Source organism: Mesoplodon bidens (assembly GCF_964165515.1).
Source record: "Mesoplodon bidens genome assembly, chromosome: 2".
NCBI classification, from domain to species: domain Eukaryota; kingdom Metazoa; phylum Chordata; class Mammalia; order Artiodactyla; family Ziphiidae; genus Mesoplodon; species Mesoplodon bidens.
The window spans coordinates 84,763,068-84,780,862 of NC_138177.1; the positions used below are offsets into that span (position 1 = coordinate 84,763,068).

General features: G+C 37.7%; 1 protein-coding gene across 2 annotated transcripts; it reads left to right on the top strand.

The window, feature by feature from the left end:
- The first annotated feature begins 1,590 nt into the window (after positions 1–1,590).
- SIKE1 (suppressor of IKBKE 1) lies at positions 1,591–8,802 on the top strand. 2 transcript variants are annotated; one of them, XM_081225558.1, is made up of 5 exons: positions 1,591–1,829; positions 2,063–2,168; positions 3,102–3,244; positions 4,442–4,555; positions 6,446–8,802. In XM_081225558.1, the coding sequence occupies exons 1-5, from the start codon at positions 1,671–1,673 to the stop codon at positions 6,545–6,547; spliced, it is 624 nt and encodes a 207-aa protein (XP_081081684.1). In that variant the 5' UTR covers positions 1,591–1,670; the 3' UTR covers positions 6,548–8,802. The 2 variants fall into 2 exon arrangements, with proteins under 2 accessions (XP_081081684.1, XP_081081685.1); XM_081225559.1 differs by lacking the exon at positions 6,446–8,802 and adding an exon at positions 6,090–6,403.
- The last annotated feature ends 8,993 nt before the right edge of the window (positions 8,803–17,795 follow it).

Sequence of the window (17,795 nt, forward strand, 5' to 3'; positions counted from 1 at the left end):
ATTTTCTTCCAGAATCTGCTGGGAATACAAAGGTAAAAAGCCCAATTCTCCTCCCGCACCCCCTTCTCTGACCTCTCACTACTGCTGTGACACTCTTGCCCCTTTCACCATGCTCCTAATCATGCCATTACCTTCAATTGCTTATAAGAGTATGAACTCTTTCTCCCATTAGAATGTAAACTCCCTATTCACTTTGTTATACAGCAAAAACTAACACACCATTGTAAAGCAATTATACTCCAATAAAGATGTTAAAAAAAAAAGAATATAAACTTCCTAAGGGCCAAGACCTTGTGTCATTCTCTGCTGTATTCCCAGACACTAAACATTGCCTGAAACAAGACTCTCCAAAAGTATTTACAGTACTAAAGTAATTAATGAAAAAGAACAAAGTGTGACACACAAGCTTGACAAGGTAAACTCATAAACCAATATAACAGCACAAGTCATTGCTGTTCTGGTTAAATTTATTTTCAATTAATAATCGAATTAAAACAGAAAAAAATAGGTAAGCAGAAAATAATGACTCCATCTCACACACATTAAGATGGCTATTAAAAATAAAACAGAAAATAGCAAGTGTCTACAAGGATGTGAAGAAATTGGAACCCTTGTGCACTGTTGGTGAAAATGTAAAATGACACAGCCACTGTGGAAAACAGTATGGTCATTCCTCAAAAATTTAAAAATAGAATTACCACATGCCCCAGCAATTCCACTTCTGGGTATACACTCGAAAAAATTGAAAGGAGGGACTCAAACAGATATTTATGCATGTGTTCATAACAGCATTATTCACATCAGCCAAAAGGTGGAAGCAACCCAAGGGTCCATCAATTGATGAATGGATGAATAGAACGTTGTATATATATATATATATATATATATATATACACACACACACACACACACACACACATATATATACACACACACATACATATATATATGAACACTATTCAGCCTTAAGAAGGAAGGAAATTCTGCTGTACATGGATGAAACTTGAGGACATTATTCCAAGTGAAATAAACCATTCACAAAAATGACAATTATGATTTATATGATTCCGCGTGTATGGGGTACCAAAAGTAGTCAAATTCATAGAGACAGAAGGTAGAATAGTGGTTGCCAAGGGCTGGGAGGAAGGCAGAATAGGGAAAGTCTAATGGGTGCAGAGTTTCAGTTTTGCAAGATGAAAAGAGTTTTGGAGATGAATGGTAGCGATGACTGCACAACAACCTGAAGTACTTACCACTATTGAATGGTTAAGATGATACACTTTATGCGTATTTTACCAATATTAAAAAAAAAAATTTTTTTTAACGGTTACAGTAACAATCCACATCAATCAAAACCAGTAGGGAAAGGAGAAACTCGGACTAGCCCAGCTTTAACACAACTTGACCACCAGGCTGTGGAAACAGGAAAGCAAGGGCGTGGCAAGGGCAGGCCTCCGGGGCTCTGCCCTGGGCGAGACTACAGGAAAGCCGCGGGTTGAAGCGGGTCACTGGCCGCCTAGGCTGCCACTGCGCAAGCGCATATCGCGGCTACCACCGAGACGCCTTTTAAAAGTACCCGGAAGTGACGTCTGTAAAGCTGAGACCGGCTCAGGGAGATCTGAACACTTCGCCCAGGTGAGCGGTGCTGCGACTGTCGTCGTGGGGCCGCTATGAGCTGCACCATCGAGAAGATTCTGACAGACGCTAAGACTCTACTGGAGAGGCTGCGGGAGCACGATGCGGCCGCCGAGTCGCTAGTGGATCAATCAGCGGCGCTGCACCGGCGGGTGGCCGCTATGCGGGAGGCGGGGACAGCGCTTCCGGACCAGGTCAGGCAGAGGGTGGGGGTCCGTGCCCTCGGGTTCCGGGCACTTGAGGGGTGGAGGGTGAGGTAGAGTGGGCACTCGGCCTGGAATTTTGTCCTGGTCCAAGAGGGCGGTGGTGAGAACTTTCTGCGGGGTCGGGGCTGAGGATGCTGCCCTGAAGCTCTGCCTCCTGCCTGTTAAGTTGCATCTGCGGCTGTTCTGTTTACTGCGCGATTAGTCTGTCTCTGTTTGTCCAGTATCAAGAGGATGCATCCGATATAAAGGACATGTCCAAATACAAACCTCACATTCTGCTGTCCCAAGAGAATACACAGATTAGAGACTTGCAGCAGGAAAACAGAGGTTGGTCAGGCCTTTTTGTGTAGTTATGATTTTTTCATATCCAGTAATATTTCATAAGTTCTTGCAAAACTGACAAACTGTTCACAAAAGCGCACATTCTGTATGTATTTCCAAGTCAGAGAGGGGCATTGGTGGTACAGTGGTAGAATTCTCGCCTCCCAAGTCAGTACTTTTAACAGGAAAGTTAGCCTGTGCTCGCCCAGTATCAGTAAAGTTTGTTACATTACCCTTTTCAAGGTCTTACTGATTTTTTATTTAAAGGCAGCTTATCAAAGAGGTGCTTAGTAGAGTTGAATTATTGCATGGCTTATTAGGTGTCCCAACATGGAGCCTTGCATAACAGAATATCCTCAAGGACTTAAAATTTAATGGTTAAATATTAATTGAAATAAACATTAAAGTTAAGATTGAAGGTTTTTTTTTATGTTCCTTGTGCAAGGTGGAAGAGGTAAATCGTATCCTCGGGTGTATATTCTTGGGCTTAATGAATACATTATTAATGATAGTAGTATGAATAGTTATTTGTACATCAGTTTACAGAGGGCTTTCACGTGTATCACGTCATTGCATTCTCATATCTTCATTTTGAGGTAGACAAGCAAGGTTTTTATTATTACAAGGCAGATAAGAAATAGGCTCAGAGAGGTTCAATGATTTGCTTAAGAGTCGTAATCTAGTAACTCACAGAACTGAACTTAAACTCATGTCTTCTGAGGCCACATCCCGTGTTGTTTCTACCAGCTTATGCTGCCACTGCCTAGAAGGATACTTTTCACATAGACCGTAACTGTTGAGTTCTGTGGACTTAAACACTAATTTACAACTTTGGATTCATAATGTTACATGAAGCGTCATAAAATTCCAACTGCTTGAGTTTGGCTTTAGGACGTATCTCTCAGACATCACTGCCAAGTTATTTTATTTTTTTGATAGAGCTATGGGTTTCCTTGGAGGAACACCAGGATGCTTTGGAACTCATCATGAGCAAATACCGGAAACAGATGTTACAATTAATGGTTGCTAAAAAAGCAGTGGATGCTGAACCAGTCCTGAAAGCTCACCAGTCTCACTCTGCAGTAAGAAACTTTGATGAATTCTAAATGAATTGAAATCTTGAAATTGTTTTAGATTGTGTGTTTGCTTTTGAAGAAAAGTAAGCTTGTTTTCCTTTCATGTTTATCACATTTGCTGTAGGTTTTACTATAGCTTTGTAAAGATATGAATAGAAAGAAGGGGGTAAAGGGCTGCTCAGGGCTTTTTATTAGAGTAAGGCTAAAGTTCCTCCCCCCTTCACCAAGATCTTTTTTCAAGATGTTAATGAATGCTTAGTTAGTTCTGCCACTAAACAGAATGCCAGTTAGTGTTGAAGGTGCTCACTAAATGCTTGGGTGGTTATTATTGTACATTTCACTGGTCTGTAAGCTCCTTGGTTGTAAGGAGCATGAATTCATCTTTTATCCCTAACATAGTACTTGGCACATAGCAGGGGGTCAGTAAACTTTTATTAAACTGAACTACATAGCATCATACTATGTTGTTAGGAGAGAGAAATATGATTTAAAAAAAAAGACATGGCATAGTTTCTATACTTTGGTTGCTTATGATTTAATTTGGGAGACTGAGTAATTGTTCTTAAGTTTGTAGAGTGCGTCAGAGTTGTCATTGTACATTCACAGGTACTATATCATTTAATCCTAGATTAATAGATTGACACCTCACTATTTACTGCAGTGGAATTTATGGAAGATAAGTTTCATCTTAGATCCCACTGAAAGCATTTTAATGACTTCAGTTAACTAAAGTCATAGGGCACAGGGATATTTTAAATATGTGAATGGCTTTCATCTGGACAAGATAATAATCTGTGGTCCAGAGGAGAAAACTTGATCCTTGAAGGAGACAGAGTTTAGCTTTTATGAAAAACTTGCTAAGAGATATGTCCAATGATAGAATAAGATACCTTGGAATATGGTAAGCTTCCTGCCAATAAAAGTATTCAAATTTAAGTTAAACAACCATTTAGAGATAGTGTCCAGTATCCAATGGGTGGTTAGACTAGAATTGATCTTTTGAAAACAAATTATCTGTGAATATCAGAAGATAACTTTATTATGACTTTACCTCTGAGGACTTAAATTGTAGTGAAACTCCTTTGTAACCTCTGTACCACAGATTAAATGAACTTTTAACATCATAATGCACATGTTTTCATGAACTTCATATCTGTAAAAAAAGATGACTTTTTCACCTTTTTATTCTTAATATACTCACAGGAAATTGAGAGTCAGATTGACAGAATCTGTGAAATGGGAGAAGTGATGAGGAAAGCAGTTCAAATGGATGATGATCAATTTTGTAAGATTCAGGAAAAACTAGCACAATTAGAGGTAAGATTGTTGATATTTTAGGTTCACAATATTTTACAGAGATTTCAGACTCTGGAAGATATGCCATCACTGTATTATCACTGTTATGTACTGATGTTTCCTTTGTGGTCTGATTTAAAATTAAAATACATCCTCCATACCCTTTTCAAGAAAGGAAATGTAATCAGCAGCAAACAATGAAAATGCCAACTGTGTACTGGCTAGAAATTGAGATATCATATTGAGAGGGTAGAGAGAGTGGAAGGGACAGATTACACGTGAGCTAAGGTGCCTCATCTGCCGTAAAAAGAACTCAAATAGGCAATGTCTAAACTTGATGATCAGGAAATAGCCGTACTGGGCATATTATGTAGAATTATGGAAGTAAATACAAAAAGAAATAAATAAAAATATTAAAAGTGGTTGCCTTTGGGAAACAAAGTCAAGGGACTGCAGTCTTTTATAAGTCTTATAGTCTTGATTTTTTTAAACTAATTTTTATTGGATAGTCTTGATTTTTTTTAAAAGCTATTTTCATGTAATATTTTGATTAAAATGGGAATAATTTACAAAGAAAGGCCTGGGGTGTTAATGTGCCCATAAAATTGTTAGGGAAAAGCATTACAATAGATCAGCAGTCCCCAGCTTTTTTGGCACCAGGGACTAGTTTCGTAGAAGACAATTTTTCCACAGACTGGGGATGGGGATGGGGGGATGGTTCAGGCAGTAATGTGAGCGATGGGGAGTGGCAGGGAGCGGCAGATGAAGCTTTGCTTGCTCACCCGCCGCTCACCTCCTGCTGTATGGCCCAGTTCCTAACAGTCCGTGGACCAGAAGCCATCAGAGACCCGGGGGTTGGGGACCCCTGCAATAGATGATTTGAATGTTCCTTATTACAAGATGCTGTCATGGGCCCTTTGAGAAATACTGGAGAGAAAAAGACAGGGTCCCTGCTCAGAGTCTAACGAAAGGAATAAGACTGGTTGTATTTTGGTATGAAATGGTATATAAATGCTAGGAGAGAGATACAGAGTATTGAGGGAAGCACTTTATATGGTACAAGGTTTAATGACCATGGGCTCTAACTCTCAGTGCAACCTGAAAATGCTATGGCTTCCCAGAATTTCCTTCAGAGAGAATAATGATGAAGAGTGCAAACTGCCCTACCTGGAAATCAAAGGGAGTGGCAAGGTCCCAACTAGGAACTAGGAGTTAGGTAAAATGATAGAATGATCTTGTCTACGCCGTCCCTAATTTATCTCACTTATGGAAACAGCCTAAGGAAATGTGGGACAAATTTTACTTAATATTTTAAGTGGAAAAAACATGGGCATTGGATTGAGACCCCAGCAATACCACATCTAAGTTGTCTAAGTTTGGACAAGTTTTTGGACTTTTGTGGGCCAGTGTCCTCATTTCAGAGAGAACATGGATGTAGGCAATGGTACTTACCCTACCTATTGTGTGAGATAATAGATGTAAGACACGCATGTGATACCTGGCTATGTGCCCAGTAATTCTTTTCCCCCTTTCCTTCCTTTCTCCAAAACCGTAGGACATCTAGGAGAGAAGATTGAGCGAGTGAAATTATTATTAGGAATTTGAAAGATAGAAGAAACAATACTAAAACTTGTGGGAACCATAAAGAGTTTGACAAGCAGTGAATTCCTCAAGTGGAGAGGGACCTTGTTTGTTTCTGCATAGTCCTAACATGTGGCATGTGGAAATTACTCAGTAAATGTTTTTTAAATGAATAAATAAGTAGAATTTTAGGAAATTCTCAGTTCTTTTGTTTCCTTAAAACTTTTAAAATTAAAATAGTATGCTTTCTGTTTCAGGCCCAAAACAACGTGTTCTGATGCAATTTGACAGTCAAAATACCTGAAATGAACATATACTTTTTTTTTCCAGCTTGAAAATAAGGAACTTCGAGAATTATTGTCCATCAGTAGTGAGTCTCTTCGGCTCAGGAAGGAAAACTCAATGGACACTGCTTCCCAAGCCATCAAATAATTCAACTTCTGAATGACAGCTAGAGATTGTTTATCGAGGAAGGAAGTTATTATCTCTCTATTCGAGTATTGTCCATTCAGTGTCTTGCCTCAGACTTGATTTAACGTTGATTAAATGTATCAAGTGGCAGTTTAGAATTCGCAGTCAAAAGTGGCTGTCCACGAAACAGTTTTGGGGTATGTTAGTGAAAATACTCACTAAAATACACTGAGTTTCACCATTCCTTTCTCTAAGAGGCTACTTTTAATTTTCATTTCTGGGACCTCAATTTATATGAACTGTTTTCAGTTCATTTTTCTTCTTTCATATCTCTGAAACTTAGAGCATTTTATTATAAACCAGCAATTTTATTTTATATAGGATTGTAAATTGCAATTCTTAAAAATTTAAAAAAGAGATTAGCTTTTTCAATCTATTTGGCATAAACTTGGATTTGTTTCCATTTGAGAAAAATAATACAATTCCACAGAAGTAGATTGGAAGATTCTCTAATTTGTAATGTCATTCACCTTTTTTGAAGTTTTATGTCTCTCTGGTGCTAAGAGTTGGCACTTTATGGCCTGGTGTCTTTACTCTTAATTTGAGAGAACCTATTGCTAGTCCCTGGGAAACATACTTGAAAATAAGTCAACTGTTTTTTTTCTAGTGGTAGTATAATCATCGTATTGTTCAAATGCTGAAAAATACATCCTGTGTGGGTTTACGCACACATGTGCTCTTAGTTCAGATGCTAAAAGTAACTTTTATTTATTCTATTAGATGTTAGTAGTCAATTTTTCAATTTTGTCCTACTAGGAAATCTTCAGCTTGGGTAGTTTACCCAGTGTGAAGAAGATATAATAGGTTTATTCACATCATCATTCTTAGGTACTACATTCTACAGTTTATATATAACTTCCATTTATAATTAAGAACCATCACTTACTTGGATGTCTTTCATTACTAGTACTAGTAGTTGGCTTTCTTTTTAGATCCATTTTTCACAAGGAAGCAAAGTTTTATCACTTAATGAGAGTTTATTATATTCATAGAAGCTGTGTTGAGATTCAAATGCTAAGTAGTCAGCTAGGCCCACTCATCATTTCATTCCCCCATCTCAGTTTACTCACATTTCAAATTTATAAATTACTTCATGTAATACTATCAATTCAGGTTTGCCCAAAAATAATTGAAATAATGAATGCTAAACCTGTCAGTATTTCCCAGTAACCGTAAGCACTATACTGCATGGGAGAGACACATCATTAGAAAGAGTTTTTTGTTAGTGCTTTGTGTGGTGTAACCTTTTTTTTTGTATAGCCATAAAGAATTAACTCCAAATAAAACAACAGATTTTCTCCAAGATATCCTAAGATCCCAGTAATACCAAAGGACTTTGCCTAAAATGGTAGGCTGTAATGAATCGGTATATGTCATTTTTGGATTTGTCAAATTTCTATACAGGATCCTGCAAACAATTTCCACCTGAAGTGTGGACGTTTTTATCTCATTTCCTAAGAGTGTAAACTTTTAGTCTAGCCATTTGCCTTGCAGTATATGCCCTAAGTGCCACTCTGTGTTCCACAGTTCCATTCAGGAGGCAGGTACCCTATACCATTGGTCAGCTGCCATGGCCAGTTTTCAGTGAAAATGATAAGGTAATCAAATGGCCCATTAAACTATAACATGGTGTCCCTTTATCTGCTTTATGTTCTTTTAGAGTTGTTTGTAAAGTTCTTTACATCTCAGATATCAGGATAAATCTAAATGTTAAGTTTTCCCCCTGGCAAATAAAAAGCTTGAAGCATGAGCCTCAAGAGTTCTCAGCACCCTATATAATATGAATTCTAGCTGGTGTTAATACTATGAAAATAGTGTGTAGTTAGAAAATTGAAGGGGAGAAGGAATGTTCTTGACTTTGGTCTGCGTGGATATGAAAGTTTATTCTGCAGTGGATGATGGAACTTGACTGGTGTGCAAAATTTTAGTACAAACTTTTCTAATAAAAATCTCATTTTGAGAATATCAGCTAATTTTACTCAGTAATGAGTCTAATTATTAGGAAGTGCAAGGGTTTATTTTTCACTTATATAGCAACCTGTCAGGTACACAGGATTTTTCATAAATACTCTCTAATTATCACATTGTAGTTTGGATAAGTATAAATAGTTGTTTCTGAAATGGTTTTAGAGGTTTCCTCATGGTTAGAAATCATAAGTTATGTGATTACAAGTCAAAGTATAAAATTAAAACTGTTTGGAAATATCTTGGAAAAATGCGTAAATATTATTGATACCTACCTTTATTACCTTATATTAATACCTTATGCATAATTTGATTCAAACATTGAAGGTCTATTTCAGTGTTCCTCAAAATGTGGTTCACTGACCTACTACAATAGAAGTTTGGGGATGGAATCTAGGAATTTGTATTTTAATAATCATCCCAGATAACTTCTAAGGACACTAGTTTGAGACTGTCTAGTCTACTATGTTAGGCACCTGATTTGTAGTTATGAATTTTAAAAAGCAGGGGGGAGGCATTGACAGTGTTTTTGAAGAAAAATCTGGTAGAAGAGGCAAACAATGTGATAAATCCAATATAAGGATGTATAGAGTACAGAGGAGGGACTATTTACAACTTGAGAATCCAACAGAGACAAAATGAGTAGAACTAGAAAGCTTAGTGCTTTCTAGTTATTATATAATCTCCATTTCAACTGTACCTTATTTTACAGATGCTCAGGCACGAGGAGGTTGTTATTATTCCAAACTGAAACCAAGATTCAAACCCAGACTTAAACATATTCTTAACCATTAAGTTAAGATTCCTTTAAATGCCAAATACTATTCAGAGTTCAAGTGGTTCTTGAGAGGAAAATCTATTTTATTAATGGTGCAAAAGATACACCACAGCCCATGTATTAGAAAATATCATGAATTTAATAAATGGAGTCTTAAGGAATGAGACATAATTGTCATGTTTTCTAGAGTGGTGTAGCTGAGAGTATGTGCATGCAACTGAAAAGAACAATGCTTAATCAGTGCTTAACAATCCTTACTGTTGATACGTACAGGAAAGGGTGCAGTTCTGTCTTTCAAATGTCTCCTTAGCATGTTGTTTTTCAGCCTTCACGCAATTTTCTTGTTGCAAGAAGGTTGCTGCTCTGCCAGAAGTCATGTCCATGTTTGAAGGCAGAAAAAAAAAGGGAAATGTCGTATGCCAGAATATATGTATTCTCTTTTATGAGGAAAAGCAACGCTTTCCCAGAAATCCAGACAGACTTCCCTTTGTCTTATTTGCCTGACCTGTTACATGGTCGCTTCTAGCAGCAAAGGAGGCTGGGGACATAGCTGCCGCAAATAAAATCAGTATTCTATTAGCAAAGAGGAAAGAGTATTGAGAAAGCAGCTAACAATGTCTGACACAAGTCCTCTTACACTGAATAGTTTTTAACAAGTGTAAGCATTAGCCAAAGGAGTGTGTTGGTGTTGAGTGGCCAAGGAATGGGCTGCGGAAGACATCTGTCATTTCTTTTTAGGCTGCCCATTATCCTAACTCCTATACTATAGTTAGGGAACCCATCACCTAATGGGGCAGAGCCTTCCTCCCTCCTAAAACATTTGAAAGTGTCAGATGTTTGTTTTCCCAGCCACTTTGCAGCCAGTGAAGATACCTCTGCCTTAAGTTAGTGATACAAAGAAGCAGGGAACTATGCTGAATTCTTTGAGTAAAGGCAGTGACTGCAACACTGGCTACTACATCCACCTCCACAGAAGAAGCAGCAAGTGGCTGTACTGACAACATTCAGTATCCAGTGTCAGCAAAGTCAATGGTGTAAGCTGCAGTGTCTCTGCCCCAGTGGACACAGTGGGGTCTTCACTGAAGTAATTATCTGAAGTGATTATAGAGGTTGTATAGCCTCTAATTCTGGTTTTCTGGCTATCCAGAGATCCTGAGGATTATTAGCTTTTAATAAAATCACTTTTTGTTAAAATTAACCTGAATTGACTATAATTAAGAACGCTGACTGATAAAATAAGCATAGTTTAAAAAGCAACAGTGCAAATATCAATTTTGTCAACACATTATGCATAATTTTGCCCTTATGTTTTAATGTAATTTTTGACTTATAAAAAGATGTGACATGCAAATAAATTATCAAGCATAACTCATCACCTAATTTAAGAAATAGAACATTACCCATGTTACATTTACTTATTTGTGCTCCTCTCCTGTCTCTACCCCTCTGCTCTTTTTAATAGTTTTATCACATGAGAAAAGACCTAAAATATGTATATAACACTAAAGTGACATTTTTTAGTTTTGCTCCTTTTTGAGCTCTATGAAAGTGGTATTAGACTGTATAGTAGTCTATGGGGATTTGATTTTTTTCACTCTTCATTATGTTTCTAAGATTCATTGTGTTGTATATAGTTGTCATTCATTTTCATTGATGTACTAGATTTCATCATGTGACTACAGTATATTGTTAAGAGATACATACATATAAAATAATAAAATTATACATTTTTTTAAATCCTTGCTAATATCTGATTCCTAAATTTTAATTCTTCCTCCATCTACCTCATTGATATTAGATACGTTTCACTATAAGCAGTTGTATTTCGTATTCTGCAGTTATTTCACTTGCAATTGTCTCATGGCAACTTTCAAAGTGAATTAAGGAGTATTATCCACTAATATTCATAGTGGAAAGCAGATGATGCTTTTTCTTCTGTCACTCTCCAAGAATGCCTAAGAGAAAGTGGAACCTTCAGAGCTTCGATGAACTACAATTCACTCAACGTTTCATCTAGCCTCCTAGAAATGGATTTCTGTATGTTATTGATCCTAAGATTCATTTTTATTTCATACTTTAATGTCTCTGAAATTGAGATATGTCTTATACATGTAGGGGTTGTCATCTAGTTGATTCTAAGCATAAGAAAATTGGTTTGCATTCCTGGTGGTGTGACTGGATAAAGTCAAGTTCTTGATATTTAAGTCAACAAACTAAGGACCATTTGAGAAAGGAATGGGGGTTTAGCTGTTTTCTGTGAACTTTCCATTAGCACTTAATGTAAAATCAGGAGTGCCAGCATAAGAATTTGGAGTATGGCTGTATTCATTTTCTATTGCTATGTAACAAATCACCACAAATTTAGCAGTTTAAAGCAGCACCTATTTATTATCTTACAGTTCTGTAAGTCACAAGTCCATGCAGGGCTCAGCTGGGTTTTCTCAGGATCTCACAAGGCTGAAGTCAAGGTATCATCGGAGGCTAGCATCTGGGCCCTCTCCCATACTCACATGGTTGTTGGCAAAGTTCATTTCCTTGCAGGTGTAGAACTCAGAGGCCTTCAAGGCCCACAGGAGATCATCTCTGACTTCCCTTGCGTTCTACCTCTAGACTCCCTTTTAAGAGCTCATCTGGGGACTTCCCTGGTGGTCCAGTGGTTAAGACTCTGTGTTCCCAATGCAGGGGTCACAGGTTCAATCCCTGGTTGGGGAACTAGGATCCCACATGCTGCCGGTATGGCCAAGATAAAGTCTCCAGCCACTGAGGGGGAAGAAAGAGAGAGAGAGAGAGAGAGAGAGCTCACCTGATTAGGTTAGGCCCACACAGAATAAGCTCCCTCTTGATTAACCCAACTGATTAGATATCTTAATTACATCTGCAATGATCCCTTTTGCCATTGACGAGATATAAGTGATATCCGCTAAGATCTACAAGCCCAGCCCACGCTCAAGAGGAAGGAATTATACACGGCAAGTGTACCAGGTGATAGGAATCTTGGTGATCATCTTAAAATTCTGCCTACCACAGTGGCTTTTGGCAGCTTGGAATAAAGTCCTGGAGACAACAATGAAACACTCTTAGGAAATGCTGCATTACCAGTATTCTTGGTGGCCCAAGAATACTTCTGTGTGGAAAAACCTGCACATCTATGAGACAAAAAAGAGATTAGCAAGATCCACCAATGCATGCTAAAATAAGTGGACTAAACTTCAAACAAAAAGGATATTTGCAGAGTCTCTGTATCAGTTTCCCAGAGTTGCCATAACAAATTACCACAAACTGGATGGCTTAAAACAACAGAAATCTATTCTCTCACAGTTCTGGAGGCTGGAGGTCTGAAATCATGGTGTTGGCAGGTCGGTTCTTTCTGGAGGCTCTGAGGAAGACTGTGTTCCATGCCCCTTTTCTAGCTTCTGGCAATTCCTGGCATTCCTTGACTTCCATATGCATCATTGCAATCTCTGCCTTCTCAGTCTTCACATGGCGTTCTCCTTATATGTCTCTGTGTCCAAATTTCCCTCTTCTAAGGACACTGGTTGTTGGATTAGGGTTTATCCTAGTCCAGGATGACCTCATTTCAACTTGAATTTATCTGCAAAGATCCTATTTTCAAATAAGGCCACATTCTGAAGTTCTGGGTAGACATGAATTTTGACAGGATACTGTTCAATCAAGTATGGTCTCAAAGTATCTCCACAACAATATTTAATTATTATAAAGGGAAAAACTAATTTTACCATGAAGAATCCTGGCAGACAAAACTGACCAATTGATTAGGTAAACATCACTAATAATACTTTTCAACATCATATAAGCCCTGATACAATGCAATGAGAAGGGTACATGACCTCTGTAACATTCTTCCAAACAATGCATAACCTCAATCTAATCAAGAGAAACAGCAGACAAAACTGAATTAAGGGAAGTTTACAAAATAACTGACCAATATTTTCCAAAGCATCTAGGTCATGAAAGACAAGGAAAAGCTGAGGAACTGTCATAGGATAGAGGAAACTAAGGAGACATAGTATTAAACGTAGGGTGGGATCCTGGATTTGATTCTAGGAGAGAAAATGGATATTAGAGAAAAAACTGGTGAAACCCGAATTAATTTTGTAGTTAATATTATTGGGTCAAGGTTGATCTCCTACTTTTGAACATTGTTCTATGGTGAGGTAAGATTAACATAATAGAAAACTGGGTGAAGGGTTTATGGGAACTTTCTGTGCTGTATTTCTAATTCTTTTGTAAGCCTAAAATTATCTCAGAACAAATATGCATTCCCCTGATTACTAATGAGGCTGAGCATAATTTCAAATGTTTATTTGCCTATACAGAGATTTTTTTAATATAGACATTCAAGTCTTTCCTCCATTTTCCTTTTCTTTGATTTTTTTTCTTATCGATTGATAATGTGTTAATTTGCTATACATTCATGATAATACACTGTCAGTTTTATATGTTGCAAATATATATTCTCCTAGTCTGTTGGTTTTTAATTTTTTTATGGTGCTTCTTGATGTATGGCATCTTCAAAATATGTTCAGGGACTTCCCTGGTGGCGCAGTGGTTAAGAATCCGCCTGCCAATGCAGGGGACACAGGTTCGAGCTCTAGTCTGGGAAGATCCCACATGCCACGGAGCAACTAAGCCCATGCACCACAACTACTGAGCCTGCGCTCTAGAACCCGCGAGCCACAACTACTGAGCCTGCACGCCTAGAGCCCGTGCTCTGCAACAAGAGAAGCCACTGCAATGAGAAGCCCACGCACTACAACGAAGAGCAGCCCCCAATCACCACAACTAGAGAAAGCCCGCACACAGCAACAAAGACCCAATGCAGCCATAAATAAATAAATTTTATAAAAAATAAAAACATGTTCAAATTTATTACTAAAAAGAAAGACATTCAGAAGAGTTGGACTAGTAAAGAAGTTTTAGGAATACCTTAACTAATTTAATTTGCTTGTTTTTTTGCTTTATATACACACAAGTGTGACATAATTTTTTAAAAAATAAACTAGGTCTAAATTAGTTTAAGAGGGATCTTTTAATAAATATAAAATTCTAAGTAATAAAAGTATTATGTCATAGTGTGCTGCTTTTTTTTTGGCTGTGCCAGCACAGCTTGCAGGATCTTAGTTCCCCAACCAGTGACGGAACCCATGCCCCCTGCAATGGAAGCATGGACTCCTAACCACTGGACCGCCAAGGAACTCCCTATGTCATAGTGAAAATGGCAACATTTTCTTCTTGCTGGTACATAAATAATGATGTATCACACAGTCAGTACTGTCTTAGATTTAATTAAATAAGTATAATTCATTCATTCAATGAACATTTATTAAGTACTTACTGTTATCTCAGTAACTATCCTAGGTTTAGAGGATACAATGATGAACCAGAGAACTGAAGCTTACATTATCGTTCAGGAAGTAGGGCAATGAAAAATTAAATTCATAAATGTGTTAATTTTGGATAACAATACATGTTATAAAGACAATAAAACAAGCTAATATTGTTATGGAGAGCAATGGTAATAGTGGGTACTTTTACTTTAGAAAAGATCTTTGTGAGGTGGTAACATTTGGGCTGAAACCTGAATGATAAGAAAGTGCCAAATATCTGATGATTTGGGGAAAGAGCATTCCAGGCAGAGGCAAGAGTAAAGGCAAGGATTCTGAAGTAGGAATAAATTTGCAATGTTGGTGGCAGTGGATTAAAACACAGTGAACCAGAGGTTAGACTTAGCAGAGACTAGGTCATTTAGGGCCTTGTACTATAGATCATTGTAAAAGAGTTTGGATTTTATTCTAAATGCAATTGGTTTTATTTTTAATTAAGTTTGAAATAGGCTTTGCTCCAAGCTTCTCTCTGGCTGATTCCCAGAGCTAAAATGTTATAGTGATTACTTTTAGTGAAGCAACTTAGCATGTCCACCTAATTCTTCCGTTAAGTGCAATGTTGACATTTTAAAGGGAAGCATTATAGGGCTTACCTGGTGGCACAGTGGTTAAGAATCCACCTCCCAATGCAGGAGATATGGGTTCGAGCCCTGGTCCAGGAAGATCCCACATGCCACGGAGCAACTAAGCCCATGCGCCACAACTACTGAGCCTGTGCTCTAGAGCCCGTGTGCCTAGAGCCCATGCTCTGTGACAAGAGAAGCCACCGCAATGAGAAGCCTGCATACCACAATGAAGAGTAGCTCCCCGCTCACCACAACTAGAGAAAAGCCCGTGTGCAACAACGAAGACCCAATGCAGCCAAAAATAAATAAATAAATTTATTTTTTTTAAAAAAAGGGAAGCATTATATAAAGCTTCTGCCTTATTTTTATTTAAATTCTAATATTTTATTACATAATTGTTATTCTTACATATTATTCTCATTTAAACAATCATTTAAACTGTTTGGGGGTTTGTTAATGAATAACAAGTTTTGCATTGTGGGGTTCTAGGGTTAAATCTTATTTACATTCTTTTGGAAGTAATATTCTTTATGAAAGTTTTTGCTCTAACTTGTGTTTTCCTGTTCTGATATCTTGAATGTGGATTCCTTTACCATCCACTATTACCATAATTTTATAAAGGAAGTTCCCATTAACTTCCCTAGCTAGGAAAGACATAATATCAGAATAAAAACTGTGCTTAAAGACTTCCCTGGCGGTCCAATGGTTAGTATTCGGTGCTTCCACTGCAGGGAGCACAGGTTCGATCCCTGGTCCAGGAACTAAGATCCTGCATGCTATACGGCATGGCCAAAAAAAAGAAAAAAACAGAACAGTCCTTAAATCTTGAATCAATTTAGCCTTACTTAAAAGAAGTCTCTACATTGATCTAATTTTTCTCATTTCACAGACAACTGACAAAAATCTCATCCATCGCTGCTCAAGAAAACCTTATAAATGCGTAAAGGATGCTTACTTTTTTTTTTTTGGCTGCGTTGGGTCTTCGTTGTTGCACGCGGGCCTTCTCTAGTTGCAGCAAGCGGGGGCTACTCTTCCTCGCGGTATGCAGGCTTCTCACTGCGGTGGCTTCTCTCGTGGAGCACGCGCTCTAGGCGCTTGGGCTTCAGTAGTTGTGGCTCGCGGGCTCTAGAAGGCAGGCTCAGTAGTTGTGGTGCACGGGCTTAGTTGCTCCGCGGCATGTGGGATCTTCCCGGCCGAGGGCTCAAATCCGTGTCCACTGCATTGGCAGGCGGATTCTTAACCACTGCGCCACCAGGGAAGCCCAGGATGCTTGCTTTTGATTCTCAAATAGACTCCAGAGAAATGTGCTTATTGATAATGGTAGAGAAAAAAAAAAAAACCCACAACTATAATCAATCTCATTGTCTATGTTTCTCGAAAGAAAAAATAGTATGATAAATAACCAAAAATATATGCAACTTTTAAATTCTGATTATTATTCCTTAATGGAGTAAATATCTTCCCCAAATCCATGATTACCCTATTGTATAGGAAATGGTTTCCCAAGTGATTTCACAAGCTTCTGCTTTAATTAACTTCAGTTTAAAAAATAAACATAAAAATATAACTACATTTTGGAGTTTTTTTAATTTGACTTCAAAATTAATCTGAAAAAATATTATTGCCTTAAAATGTGATCTCCTAAGAATGAAACCTACCTCTACCTAAAAATGAAACCTATGAGTGGTACTTGTAGAAAGACTAAATCATTTAAACTAGTGATTTAAATCAGTGATTTAAGACAAAATCATTTAAACTAGTGAATTACTCCACCTTTTACTTTAATGCATTGGAAGCTAAAATGTATGCTTCTGGATTGATACACATTTGCATTTTGTGTTAAGCGTAATTTGATACTAATTATGGACCAAGGAGGAATTTAAAGGCAATTGAGACATAGAATGAGGATGATAAAATAGTTACATGGTTTAAGAAGGTCTTTAGAAGCTATGTGTGATGGTAGAAATTGAGACTTTATTCTTATTAATAGGACTTGTATTTATAGAATTTAGTGAGACTATTATTTCTTACATTTCCCATTGCTGTGATATTTGAGAGTGTGTGCTCTTAGACCTAATTCTACTTTTAGCCCAGCTTCACATGACCTTATTTCTAGTGCAAGAGCTCAGGGCAGTTTCTCTGTAACACTAGATTAGAATATCCAAACGAGATCTATTGCTGGGGAGGAGAAATCTTAATTTAAGATTTGGACAGAGGAAACAAAACAGCTAGGTTGACATATTTACATTCTGTACTTCCCAACAGAACACTCCACTTTCTAACAACTTCTTACATTGTTGTTCAGTGCTATTCATTCAACAAGCTTTTGAGGGTTGTCTATGCCAGGCACTGTCAGGAAAGAGCAATGCAAAGATGAATGTCACAGGCCCTGTCCTAAAGAATCACTAGCTAGTATAAACTAATAATTACAATAGAGTGAGCTATGAAAGCGCTGAAAATGAAGCAAATATCTGTGCCTGGGAAAGCGTGGGAAG

Coding starts and splice junctions, on each gene's coding strand:
- SIKE1 (XM_081225558.1), top strand. CDS start 1,671: ATGAGCTGCACCATCGAGAAGATTCTGACAGACGCTAAGACTCTACTG. Junction 1,830..2,062: donor GGACAGCGCTTCCGGACCAG/GTCAGGCAGAGG, acceptor CTGTTTGTCCAG/TATCAAGAGGATGCATCCGA. Junction 4,556..6,445: donor AAAAACTAGCACAATTAGAG/GTAAGATTGTTG, acceptor TTTTTTTTCCAG/CTTGAAAATAAGGAACTTCG.